At 37.4% G+C, this 14,254-nt stretch overlaps 1 protein-coding gene across 1 annotated transcript in view; it reads left to right on the top strand.

Annotated features, from left to right (window-relative positions):
* ANTXR1 (ANTXR cell adhesion molecule 1) overlaps positions 1–14,254 on the top strand; it is a 334,340-nt gene that overhangs the window by 188,029 nt on the left and 132,057 nt on the right. Inside the window, exon 13 of the mRNA XM_001381658.4 lies at positions 9,616–9,711. Within this exon, the coding sequence (XP_001381695.2) occupies positions 9,616–9,711 (96 nt within the window). The remainder of the gene's footprint in view (positions 1–9,615; positions 9,712–14,254) is intronic.

Genomic DNA, 14,254 nt, shown 5'->3' with positions numbered 1-14,254 from the left:
AAAGAATAAATGCAATTAATACAAAGTAGTTAAATATAATGTGGTTACTGTATAGGTGGTGTATAGGTCATGTGAAATTCATAAAAATTGGATCATAATACCTGTAGTAACTACACAAACAGGTTTGTTATGAGGTTCAAATAAGATAATATATTCAAAGTTCTTTAACCTTAAATAGTCATTTAAATGCCAATTATACTTATCATAAGAAGCAGAGGCACAATATCAGGGCAGTAGGGTATCATTCTAAAGGCCTTTGAAAAGTTGCTTATACAACTTAGTGCATGCCATGAAAATTTTCTTTTGTAAAATATTTTCTTATGCTGCGACCTAAATTCAGTTCCAAGCATCATATTTTCTTTATTCTGTATAGAGCATTGCTTTTTCAATGTCACATAGTTTTGATAATTTTTACAAACTGTTCCTCTCGTGCTATCATTTCTTATGTCAGTGAAGTGATTTCCAAGGCTGAAAAAACAGCATAGCCAAGGGCAGAGAGGCCCATCCCTAGAGAAATGGCCAGTGGGTGTTGACTTTTTTAAACTTGAATTCATGCAAACCATCAGTCAGTATCAGCAACAGAAGTACCACATGGATTAAATTATAGGACTTTAAATCACAAAGTACATATTCACTTAAAATGTCTGAAGGCAAGTTATTAAATTCCTTTCTTTAAAAAAATAGACTCCATGCTCCAAAATTAGATAAGCATGATTAAACTCTCTTCTTTCCCCTCAAAATCATGAAGTGGGTAACTTACATACAGACCTAAATGATATTCCTAATTTTGATAATCTCAGTTCCATCTTTGTTTTCTCACTGTAATTATTCCTGGTGTTCCCTGGTTAAGAAGACATTTATTTAGTATTCTTCTAGTAATCCTATATGAGTGACTATAAAGCTTAAGAACACCACAAAATCTAAAGAACCAATATTGCCAATGGCTCAAAGGGATATGAAGAGATGAATGTTAAATAGAAAAAATTTCTTGTGTGTGTGTGTGTGTGTGTGTGTGTGTGTGTGTGTGTGTGTGTGGTTGTTACTGTTATTCAGTTGTGTTCAATTCTCCATGACGCCATTTTGGGGTTTTCTTGGCAAAGATACTGAAGTGATTAGCTATTTCCTTCTCCAGCTCACTTTACCAATGAGGAACTGAGGCCAATAAGGTCACTCAGCTAGGAAATATCTGAGGCCAGATTTGAACTCAGGAAGATAAGTCTTCATGATTCCAAGTCTAATTCTCTATCCACTGCACCAACCAGTATATATCTATATCTAGATAGATAGATAGATAGATATGAAATATGTACTGGGTCTGTTAAAATGTATAAATTAATTATAAGGTAATGGGATCAACTTATACACAGAAACAGAGAAATGAGAGAGAGGGTCGCATAGGTAGCATACATAAATAGCAGCTAGGCAGTACAGGCTCTTGCCTCATTCTGCCAAGTCTTTCTCCTTCTGATTTTCTTGAACCTAAAACCCTCATATACATGTATGTATATATATGTTTATAGAAATATATCCATTTATGCACATATATGAAAACAATATATTGAAATATATTAAATATATATAGAAAACATGTATATTAAAAGCAATGGTTTGCAGAAAATATATATATACCAATTATGCAGTAGATATGAGGAATAAAAGCAGGCTGAATATATACTGAATAGTACCTAGAGAATGTTTAAAGCTCTTGAAGAAAGTCTCTATGCCATTAAGTAAAGCTCTATAGCTTATATATTAGAGGACAAAGACAAGAATTGAATACTATATGAAGATATGCATTAGTCTCAATCTGTACATTTGAAAAGATTACCCACATTATTTAGATCATAAAAAGCATTAAAGTATTGAAGCATCATCAGCCTCAAAAGGTGAGTTCCAATGGGCCACCACTGTACTAATATAGTGAATTGAATTCATTTCTACTCGTTTCAACAAATATTAATGGATGACAGTGTTCAAAGCACTCTGTTATGATCTTAGGATCACAGATCTAACCACAGGGGTCATCTAGTCCAATCTCTCCAATTTGCAGATGAGGAAACTGAGACTATAAAGAAGATACAAAGATGAAGTTCCTGACCTCACACAGCTATAAATGAAAAGGGAAAATAAAGCAAGCACAGAAATAATCATTATACAAGACAGAATATTATTATTAATAGAAAATAATTATGTTTAACTTTCAATTTTGGAAAGAATATTGCATATATTATCTCATTTGACATTATAATAGCTTAGCTGTTATTATTTTCATTTTATAGATGAGTTATGATTTGCCTGGGGTCACATAGCTAGTAATTATCTGAAGTAAAATCTGAGCTCTGGTCTTCCTTATTCTAATTTCATTATTCCTTGAACTAAGTCATCTCTTATCTCATTCTGCCAAGTCTCTCTGCCTCCAAAGAGTTTCTTGAACCCAAACACTCATGCCCAACCCTCTAAAAGTCCCCCTATTGAACTCACTTCTCACCAGCATTGAGATTTCTTAAGTAGAGAGAGATAAGGAAGAGGAGAAGAGACTTTCTAGGCAAAGGAAGACATGATTAGAGATGTACAGGGGAGAAAGAAGTGTTCACAACTGAGCAACAGCAATCACACAGATACACACTACTCACTTTTTTCTTTCTATCATTTATCTCTTCATATCCTTTTGGGTCAATGACAATATTGGTTCTTTAGATGTTATGGTGTTCCTTATGCTTTATAATCACATGGAATTACTAGAAAATTTTGATTAGGCCATTGGCTATGTAAGGGGAAATAGTAGGAGAAAAAGCTTGATAGGTGTTATATTGTAGAAAACCTTGTATCACAAAAGTGAGTAATTTAGACTTTATTCAATAGGTAATGGGAAACTTCTCAAGGTTTCTGCATTGGAAAAGGGACAATTTAAAACATGTTTTAGAAAAATTAAACTGACAGTGATGTAAAAGACAAAAAAGCAAGAGTAGAGACTAGTCATGAGGCTTTTTAACTAGTCCTGGTGAGAAGGAATGCCAACCTTCACTCAGATGGGCTGATGGAAAAAAGAAAGGAGGGAATTAGGTCCAAGAGACACTCATTGGAAGGAAGTAGTCATGATACAGTGCAAAGGATTTCAGATTTGAGACCTTTATACTTCATTATTCCAAGTTTGATTGGTTAATATTTTCTCTAAGCAATACACATGGGATACCTTATTTAAAAACTGTTTTTACTCTGGCAACTAGATGACTCAGATAGAGTGCCAGGCCTAGAGTCAGGAGGACCTGAGTTCAAATCTGGAATGACTCAGACACTTTCTGTGTGGTCCTGGGCAAATCACTTAACCCAATTTGCCTAGCCCTTGCCCTTTGGTCTTAGAGTAGTTACTAAAGGAGGGTTTTTTTTTTTAATATTCTTATTGTATATGTTTCATACTTTTGTCTCCTGATTATAGTCTTGGTGAAACGTGTCTTAGTTAGCATGGTAAATTCTATAGTTTTCACTACAGTTCAGCAAGACCAAATGTATTCAATTGCCATAGCTTGGCCAAGTGTTAGCCCAAAGTCACACATTGAGAAAGCAATTGAGCCAGGACCTCATATTTCTTCACTCTAACTCCAGTACTCTTTCCACCACACCATGTTTCTCCAAGCTCTGTCCTAAATTGAATAAGAAACCTATACCAAAACGTGTAGGAAGCAACTGAGAGAGAAGAGTCCAGAGGTGTTCCATCAAGCAGAAAGCTATTTGCATAAGGATAATAGTTTTGTTGCTCCCTGGATATTCCACTGAATGTTAAGATGGTACATTCTAGAAATGAAATAAGAAATGCCTTTAATGATGAAGAGGAGGAAGTGGGGAAGTGACCAACCACCACTGGCAGCTGCCTGATTCCATCTGCCTGCTAGAAAAGGATTTATAGGGGCTACCAAAGTGATTTTCCTAAAGTGTAGGTCTGAGCCTGCCATCCCTTATTCAACAAACTCCAGGGGCCCCATATTCTGCCTAGCATAAAATAAATTGTTTCTCATTGAAAGCTCTTCACAAGGCGGTCCTTCTCTCTCTTTCCAATCTTCTTACATTCAACTCCCTTCTACTCATTCTGTGCTCCAGCTGTGCCCTCCTACTTGCTGTGATTCACACACAACTCCAGCTCTCATCTCCATGTTTTTACACTGGCCACCCTCCATGCTTAAAATGTACTCTACCTTCAGCTCAAAGAATTCCTCTTTTCCTTCCAGACACAGCTCAATCACTGCCTTCTAGTTGAAGCCTTTTCTGATCCTTCCCCGCAAGGGCTAGTACCTTCCTTCCCAAGTTTCCTGCTATTTAACTACTTTGGATTTATTAGTAATTTTCTCTTTATATTTCTTCTGTATATATATTCTTATGTGTGTCCTTATCTCCTCTATTGGAACCCAAGCTTTTTGTGAGTAGAGATTGTTTCCTATTTTATATTTGGATCCGGGGTTCCTGGCACAGCATAGGCACTTAATAAGTGTTTGGAGACTAATTTGATTGCTTAACCCAAACATGCATAGCTCATTAGGGAATTAAAGAGGGCAAAGTTGGCACTGCCATTCCTAGGATCAGAGAAACCACATGGGGTAGAAGAACACAGAATACACAGCCTGGGACTCAGAAGACCTGCCTGATTCATAGTCTTGGTCTCCATTGCTCACTAGCTGGGTATCCTCAAGCAAATCTTTTTACTAGCCTGAGTCTCTGTAAAATTAGTAGTTGAGACTAGATCTTTTCAGAACCATCCCATGGTCAGAGGAACAAATGAATGCAGTAGGAAAGAGAGGGAATTTGGGTCTCTGGCCCTCAATATCCCAAACCTCTTAGCAATGAAAGCATTGGATATCTTTCAAAACGAAAAAGAAGTCATCGTGTCCCTCCCCCACACTCATTCCTGTGCGCAGTAAGCAGAGACCAGCTGTTCAGGCTTCATCCAACTTAAAAAAAAAGAAATGGAATGCAGCCCTTCACAATCACATGGAACAAGGCTCTAAAAGCACTCACACAGCTGGAGAAAGAGTAGCCAGTAGTCTATACCGTGCTGGAGTTAAGAGTCAGGACACCAGAATGTGAGACCTGGCTCTGCCCCTTATTAGCTATGGGGGTCAAGACTAGGGAATGTGCTGATCATTTCTTTCATATAAGGAACTCACAAGTGAACCCCCCCATCAATGCAGGAGGGCAGGGGAGGCAGAATGTCATCCAGTTTAGTAGCTATTGCATGGGGTACTTGGAGAAGTGTAAGATGAGGTGAGCCTGGAAAGGCATTGAGGACAAAGCACCAAATTTTGGGATCTTGCTTGAATGCCAGACTAAGGAGTTCAAATTTTACTCAGGAAGCAATAAAGATTTACTAAAGGGGAGGCAGCTAGGTGGACACTTCCTAGCTGTGTGACCCTGGGCAAGTCACTTAATTCCCATTGCCTAGCCCTTACCATTCTTCTGCCTTGAAATCAAAACACTGTATTGATTCTAAGACAGAAGGTAAGGGTCTAAAAAAAGATGTACTAAAGTTGTTGGGGGGTTTTGAGTAAAGGAATGTCATGAATTTCTATGTGCACATTCTGTTTCTATAGTCATTTCTGTTTCCCCAATTGTAAAACAGGGTGAATTAATACTTTCAGTGCATAATCCATACGATTATTGTGAAGAAAGTGCTTTGTAAACCTCAAAGTACTATAGAAATTAATGATAATAATACTGTGTGGTTTCATTTAACTTTCCCTCAGAAATTTCCCTCCGAAAGCTCACTTTGGACTGTTGGTAGTAGAGTTTCATGGAAAAATTCTGGGTCTTTAGAATCAAGAGACTAGAAGCAAGAGACCTACTAGTTGCATATCTAGTCTTTCCTGTGTCATTAACTAAGCTGTGTGACTTGGTCAAGTCACTTCTTATCTCTGAGACTCAAGGTATAAATGAGATTGGCCTGGAGAGACTAGAGTTAGAAGAGAATATCAAGATAGAATATATCACTGAAGAATATAGATACAGAACAGAAACTTGGGCAAATCACACATTGCCACCCTTTCTAGGGGGGAAAAACGAGCTTCAAACAAATACCTGCAGCATTCTTGAGGAAGATAAAAACTCCAGAAGAGCAACCTGGGAAGGAGTCCCAGGAGGACTTACTGGGAGAGGACTGAAGGAAGCAGATTGAAGTTGGTTACTTGGAAAGCTATATCGCCCATTCTGCCTCCTAGGGAAAATGCAAAGTACCACGGGAACCATATAGTTAGCTCTCTCATTTTACAGGTTAAAAAAATATAGACCCAGAGAGAAAATGATTTAAACAGTCACGTGTCTATTTATTGGAAAGAGTGTCAGTCTTAGAATCAGAAGACCCAGGTTTATGCCTAGGTTTTTGCATTTTTTAGCTCTATGTCTCTGGGCAAATAACTTTTCTTCCTTGAGCCTCAGTTTTCCCATCTGTAAAAAATGAAAATAATAACTACTAATACTACCTACATTATAGTGTTGGGAACAAAGCATTTTATAAACCTTAAAGTACTATATTAATGTCTATTGTTAATATGGAAGAAATTACTAATGATTAAAACTACTAAACAATGGAACAGCCTGCATTGCAAAGTAATGTATGTCAAGAATGTTGGAGTGCAACATTGGGTGGAAGATTGGACCAGATGACATCTCAGGTCTTTCTAATATACAACCTGATAGATGATTCTTTTTACCAAACTTAAACTAGACCCTGGGTCTTCTGAGGATAGGATCTTTCCATTGTGCCACCTTGAGTATTCTCTTCTGCTATAAAGATTATCTGAAACCATAAGTTAGTTTATGTCATGTTGGAAAGATGGTATTTCTTCTAGTATAGTTCAGTATTTATCTTCTCCTGTGTAGTTAGCACTAGGCTAATTATTTCAAGGATCTACAGTTTCATCTTGTATGTTCTTCTATTAACACTGCTAACATGTCTCCTACATATTAAAAGGTAGTCTTTGCTAAAGAAAGAAATGTATAAGTACCAGCTGGCCCAGTGAAATGCAAGGTCCCTGGAATCCAGAGTCCCTAGTCACAATCCAGAGTGCCTCAGAGTCATCTTCAAGGGAGGATATTTGTACCGAAGTTCCAGGCAGCCCTTACCAGAGTCTAAAATAAACATACTGGCCCTATCAAAAGAACACAAAGCCTGGAAGTAAGCAGACTTGGGTTATAAGTATAAAACTCAAGGTCTTCTCCATGCAACAGTTAAGGTCAATATCTCTAGACTAAATTTTTTGAGATCTTGAGTTTTTCTTAAAAGACCCATGATAGTTTTTATTACATTCATAATAATCCACCCTATATCACCCTGTGGATATGCAAAAGAATAATATTCCTGAAAAGATTCCTTAGCACAAGGGGTAGTTAACCAATTCCATGGTCATTATTTAAAGGGAGAAATGCTACTTGGAAACATCCTCCCAACAATTATTCCCTTCCTTCCCCTCCCCCTTCTATCTCTCCCTTTGTACTTCCCTCATCTAGATTGGGCTCTTTGGCAGGAGCTCCTACCAGAAATATGACCTTGGAGAAAACCACCCACCCACTGGGCTTAGTCTACCCCTACAACCACCTGTACATCTGAGGCTTTTGCTCCTTCTGATAAAACCTGACATTCCGGCAAATCTTGAAAAGATGGGCCAATACTGGTTTGGCGGGCTTTGAACTTCCTGGCTCTTAACCAAAGATATCCCTAGTGGATTGCAGTAAGAAAAAGTTGCTTTTTTGCCAATTTTGAAAATCCCAAAGATCACTCAAGAGGAGAATTACATTGATATCTTCTCTGGACAAAGCTGGAAGTCAATCTTGAATCAAGTAGACAAAGAAAGGAGAGGCAGAAAAGAAAGAGATGAGTTCCCTCAGCCCTTTGGAAGGAGAAGAGAGGTAGGGCAGAGAGAAACCAGGAGTCCAAAATACTCCTATTCTCCTGGTCACCAATGACTTGGACTAGATTATCTCCATCCTTACAAATATAAGATTTGATGACTTTGTGATTCTACAATGATAATCTCTAAAGGGCACTTAATGATAGGGTTAAGACTCTCAGCTATATGCAAAAGTTTCTGTCTTCTAAAACATCTTACATAGGCCTTCTAGGACAGAGAAAGGAGAGCACAAAGACAGAACTAAGCCTTTGCTCTTGTGTGGATCTGGCAGGAACAAAGAAGGTTAAGAGAAAGATCCCAGAAGCCTTACCTATTGTTTCCACTCTACTTATATCAAATGCTTGTAGTTATACTTCCTCTTGCTAGAGTCCAGGACTGCTCAGTTTTAACTTTGTTTAATTCTGGTCAGCTTGGGAACTTTGATGTGCTATGTTTTACAATAAGGGAAAGCCCCAATCTCCTAAGGCAAACTAGTGTCCCCACATTCCCAAGGATTCACCACATTAATTCTGAACTTAGTGTGGACAGATTAGCCTCTGGTTTGCAGGGATGATAGGCATTTTCCACCAAATCCAATAAATAGTTTTGCCTTCTCAAGGCTAGAGAAACAACATGATACTTTCTACACTGTTAAATTCTGACACATCTGAATATAGGTGGAGGTGATCCTTATTGTTTCCAAGAAAGGGACCAGTCAGGGGCAGCTGGGTGACTCAGTGAATTGAGAGCCCAGCCTAGAGACGTGAGGTCCTAGGTTCAAATCTGGCCTCAGACACTTCCTAGCTGGGTGACCCTGGGCAAGTCACTTCACCCCCATTGCCTAGCCCTTACCACCCTTCTGCCTTGTTTCCAATACACAGTATTAACTCCAAGATGAAAGGTAAGGGTTTAAAAAAAAAGAGACCAGTTGTAAACCAAGGAGATCTTGCCCTATTCATAATACAAAATAATTTCCTCAGTTTATGATCTGTTGGGGGTCACTCTTTCTTGGTACCTAGTAAATTTACTTTACCTAAACAAGAGAAGAGTGACATTTCTCTCTGTCTCTGTCTCTGTCTCTCTGTCTCTGTCTCTCTGTCTCTCTGTCTCTCTCTCTCTCTCACACACACATACACACACACACACACACGTCCACCATCACCCGTGCTAAACAACTATAAGTTAAACTGAAGTCAGTTGTTAACTCAAGATATTGATCAAAAGTAACTCAATAGGCAGGCTCCTAACAGCTCACTAGTTCACAAAGTAGCCCATTTTATTTGGGGATAATAATGTTCTATGATGGGGGAAAAAGGAGGCTCTGGACAGTGAGTTAAGAAACCAGAGTTGAAGTCTTGGTTAGCTATATAAACTTCATTGAATGTCAGTTCTTTTCCTTTGTAAGATTAAAGTATTGGACTGATCTAAGACCTTGGAAGCTCTTCTTTTATGAGAAAGTCCTAATTGTGATGATCAAAACATGGAAGGGCATGAGACACAATCAAAGAGTGGCTGAGTTGTCATTTTGTCAAGTGGTTGTGTCCAATTCTTTGTGACCCATCTTGGCAAAGATATTGGAGTGATTTGCCATGACCTTCTCCAGCTTGTTTTGCAAATGAGAAAATTACCAAAAGTCATTCAAAAAGACCTTAGAACTCTCTGCAAGTGACAAAGAGTTGACCATTCCCAATGGTTTGTTTTCTCCATGAGTTCTAAAAATAACTTGTCTTCCTTCCCTTTGCAGTCCGATGGCACCATCCTGGCAATTGCTCTGTTGATTCTCTTCCTGCTCTTGGCCCTGGTTCTTCTCTGGTGGTTTTGGCCCCTTTGCTGCACAGTGGTAAGTGTCCCAGGATCTTTGCCCCTTACAATTGCTGCTACCTATAGGTATCACAGTTGACAAGCTATTGGGTGGTACAGGACAAAGTCACACTTTTCATTTGAAATCTGATTAAAATGGACATTGAGGGCAACCTTGCTCTATAGGACAGAAAAGAGGAAAGTAAAGACTTAAAGAAAACAGTTATACTATGTATTCAATGCAACAAATTTTTAAAAATACCTATGTTCAAGGCATAGAACTAAGCAGTAGAAAGACACATTATTATAAAAGAGACCCTATTGTCTAGTACCTTAAAAAGAAAAAATAGGGGAAAGACAGACACAAATAATAATGAGGATAGCTTGTTAGCACAATGGATACAAGACTGGGTCTGCATTCAGGAAGACTCAAGTTCAAATTTGGCTCCATACACTTACTAGCTGTTCGACCTGAGCAAGTTGCTTAAATTCTTTGCCTCTGTTTCCTCATCTGTAAAATGGGGATGATAACAATATCATCTCACAGGCTATGAGCATCAAATGAGAGAATTAAAAAGCATTTAGCACAGTTCCTGGCACATATTAAGTACTAATTAAATGTTAACTATTATTATATTAGTGATATGACAAGATATGACAAGAATGAAATAGATGCAAAGTTGGGGCTCAGAAAGATTCTAGGCAAGGCAAGGCCTGAATAATTACATTATTATTATTATATCTTTGAATATAATATAAACTTCAAAGAAGTAGTATCTGAGGTCATATCTTAAAGGAAGAGAAGAACTTCAGCATGAAGAAATGGAAGGGAAGTCTATTTTAACATGGCAGGTGAGCAAAAGCTCATAAATGGGAGAAGGCAGGATCAACAACATGGTGGAACTAAGTAGTCCAGTTTGGAAGGAACACATGAAGGGCAGTAGAGGAACATAAGAGTGGTAAAGTGGTTTAAAACAATATGGTGGAGGGCCTAGAAAGCCAACCAAGGGAATTTATTCTTTAATCAACAGGTAATGAAGAAGCAGTGAAATTACTTTCAGTAGAGAAGTAATGTGATAAATGGATGGGAGAGATGGAAGGTTAGAAAGGCTTTTGGGTATCCTGCCTCAGTATAAATTATATTTGTAACTTTTTGAAACCCCAGGAAATAAAAAGCAGAAATAATTGCATAAAGTCATAAAGTCTTAGCAGTAAAGAGATCCATATTTATTCATTTTTCCGTAGCACCTGTCCTAAGATTTTTTAATAAAGTTATGCAGAAAGAGATTTGAAAAGTCATTTACTCCTATCCAAATGAGATAGATAATGTCAAGAACCAAAATGGACATTCTCAAAATGTCAATACTTCAATTGTTTGTACCATCCATAATACTCTGAATAAATTAATATGATTTAGTGAAAAGTACACTAGATTTTGAGTTAAGGAACCTGAGTTCTTTCTAAAATAGAAAGTTAAACATAATTATTTTCTATTAATAATAAACATGCATGTACACATATGTACACCAGTCCATGATCTCAAGGAGCAGAATTTTTATGAGAAAGTCAACTTGCAAATAACTAAGTACATACAAAATAAATGGAGAATAGATGAAGGTAATCTGCAAAAGGAAGATTTTAGCCAGTAGGGCTGAGGGAACCAGGAAAGAATTCCTGTGGGTGGAATTTGAAATGAGTTATGAAGGAAACTAAAGAAATTACTAGGATAGTTGAAGGACAACAGCACTTCCAGTGTGATAGTCAGCAGTACAAAGGCATGGAGAGAGATGGGAGATAATGTCATGCCTGAAGAAATACAAATATGTCAATGTCACTAGCTACCAGAGTATAGAGAGGAATGTGCCCTATGTCTGAAAAGCTAGTTGTAAAGAGCTTTAAATAACAAAGAGAGGGGGTTATATTTGTTCCTGGAGGTAAGAGGGACTTATTGGAGATCCTTGAGCAGGGGAGTGACATGGGCAGACATACTTTGGAAAAATCACAACAGCAACCAAGAAGACAATGGATTGGAATAGGGAGAGACATGGCAAGACCACTTAGAAAGCTCAAAAAGTTATCTAGGATAGACGAGATGAGTTCTGAACTAGGATTGTGCTGATATATGAATGGAGAGAAGGGAATGCATAGGGGAAATGTTATAAAGGTAGAAATGACAATATTTGGCCATGGAAATGTGAGGGGAGCAAGAGTTAAAGAACATTCATAGAATAGTCTTACTATATAATATCAGAGATCTCAGCAAATCAGCTATTGTTGTTCAGTTGTTAAAGTCATGTACAATTCTCCACAACACCATTTTGGGGTTTTCTTGGCAAAGATCCTGCAATGGTTTGCCATTTCCTTTTCCAGCTTATTTTATAGATGAAGAACCAATGTAAACAGAGTTAAGAGACTTGCCTAGGGTCACTAGCTAATAAATGTCTGAGGCTAGATTTTTCAGAAAAATTAGTCTTCTTGACTCTAGGCTCAGCCCACCATCCTTTGTGCCATCTAACTGCTCCTTGGCAGCTATAGCTATATCATTAAGAAGAGACAGAGACAGAGAGAGACAGGGACAGAGAGGAAGAAAGATAGAGACACACAGAGGTAGACATAGAGACAGAGGCATAGAAGGAGAAAGAGAGGGACAGAGGAGGAGAGGTTGTTCTTCCTTTAACACCCCCATGGCAAATTATATAAGATTTCCTATGTCTCCAGGCATGAAGATAAATACATGTATGTCCCATGTAGCTCTTCTGAAAGGCACTGTCAGTTTCTATTGGTGAGGTAGTGTATATGTTGAAAAACTTCCCTCCATCCCCACCAAACATCCCTTTTCTCAAGAAGAAAGGCAGAAAGGAAAAAGGTAGACATAACTCAGCTATATAGCTTTAAATTCCTTTGTCCATATGAAGTAATTAATTCTTCAATTACTGCCACTCAACTGACTTTACACAGAAATTAACTTGTCCTTTTAAATACTCTTAAGATTATTTTGGATTATTTGGAAGCCAAAAGTCACTTGAAAGTTAAGCTCAGTCTCTTAAGAATTTTTATTTCTTGGCACTAGCCTTTGAAAAACTTTTACAATGTAAAATTCTTTGGATTTTAAGTACTTCTTTGCTGAGTAATAGCCTAATTGTGTGTTAAAAATTAAGATAAATATTGTTTTTTATTGTGCAGAGAAAAGAATCTTTTCAAATCTTCAATCAGCTTGCATTTTATCCATTTCTGGATATTTACCATTCCAAATATGTCTCACTTTCCCTTGGTTTCTATACAAATCATTATTTTAAGATTCTGCAATCAAAATAGAGGATGTCATTTTTAGTATGAAGGAGATTTCCACATACCAATCCCACATCCGCTAACAATGATATCGAAACCATCACTTAATAAAACATTTACCATCGTTTTTTTTTGAGAAGCTGCCTAAATTAGACATGCTATGCATTTTGTAACTTACACCTAGACATCGCTACCATCTAAGCAAGAACCCAGAGATTCAAGGACTTTAAATGATCAACCCAGAAGTTACAGAAAGTGGCAACAGATTGCTCCTTAATGTTTCCGATGATGACAGAGTTGGAAGGATAGCTAATATTCAGGATCAGAGTCAGGATCCCAAAAGTTCTCAACAAACTGGAACTTTAATAAAACAGAATTCAATCAGGGTTAATATGAAATCCAATACCTGTGTTCAAAAATAATCAACAATGCAACTACAGAAAGGGTTAGACAACATTTCCCAGAAAAAGATGAGAGTTTTACTTAGCTTCAAACTTAATAAGAATCAGAAGTGTAACAAGGTGACCACCAAAAAACAATCTAACTCAAACTACAGATTTTCTTATAGATTCATCATGTCTCAAGTGGTACAGTTATGGTCTTGTTGTAGTCTATCCTGAATAAAACATATCTGCAGTATTACGGTTAGTTCAAAGGGCTTTTGTGAGGGCATGTACAAAGGAGGACAACCAGTATGGTAAGAGTCCTGAAGACTGTGCCACACAAGGAATTGGGAATGGTTAGTCTAAGAAGATTTCTGTGAGGCATGTGTGCTGAATTCAAGTATTTGAAGAAACATCAGGGGGAAGTGGATGTTTGATGAGGCCACATGAGGCAGAAATAGAAGTATCATTGACAATTGCCTCAAGATAGATTTTTTTAACCCAGTTAAAATGAAACACTTTGTTACTGTAGAAGAGTAGAAGGAGGAATTGAGATTCCCATCAATGGAGGTCTTGCAGTAAAAGTTGAATTATCCTTTCAGGGTTTTTTGTTTTAAAGAACTGGTTTGTGCTTATCTTCATAGCCACAATGGTGCCTGGCATAAATTAGAAGATTAAATGTCTAATGAACAAATTGAACTTAAAGAAACTGAATATTTTAAAAAGGGATTCCTATTTAGTTATAAATTTTAATAGATAATCTCTGAGGTCCCTTCAGATTCTGTAAAGATTCTACTAATTGAATAAAGTATTCAGTTAGGAATTAAGTAATTCACAGTGGAATATTTAGAACATACTCAGAGACTGTTAAAGCTCCATAAATCATTTCATTTACAAATAGTGCTAATTTAA

Source organism: Monodelphis domestica, chromosome 1 (genome assembly GCF_027887165.1).
Source record: "Monodelphis domestica isolate mMonDom1 chromosome 1, mMonDom1.pri, whole genome shotgun sequence".
NCBI lineage: Eukaryota > Metazoa > Chordata > Mammalia > Didelphimorphia > Didelphidae > Monodelphis > Monodelphis domestica.
The sequence above is the reverse complement of the archived record's forward strand: the minus strand, read 5'-3'. Positions and strand labels throughout refer to the sequence as shown.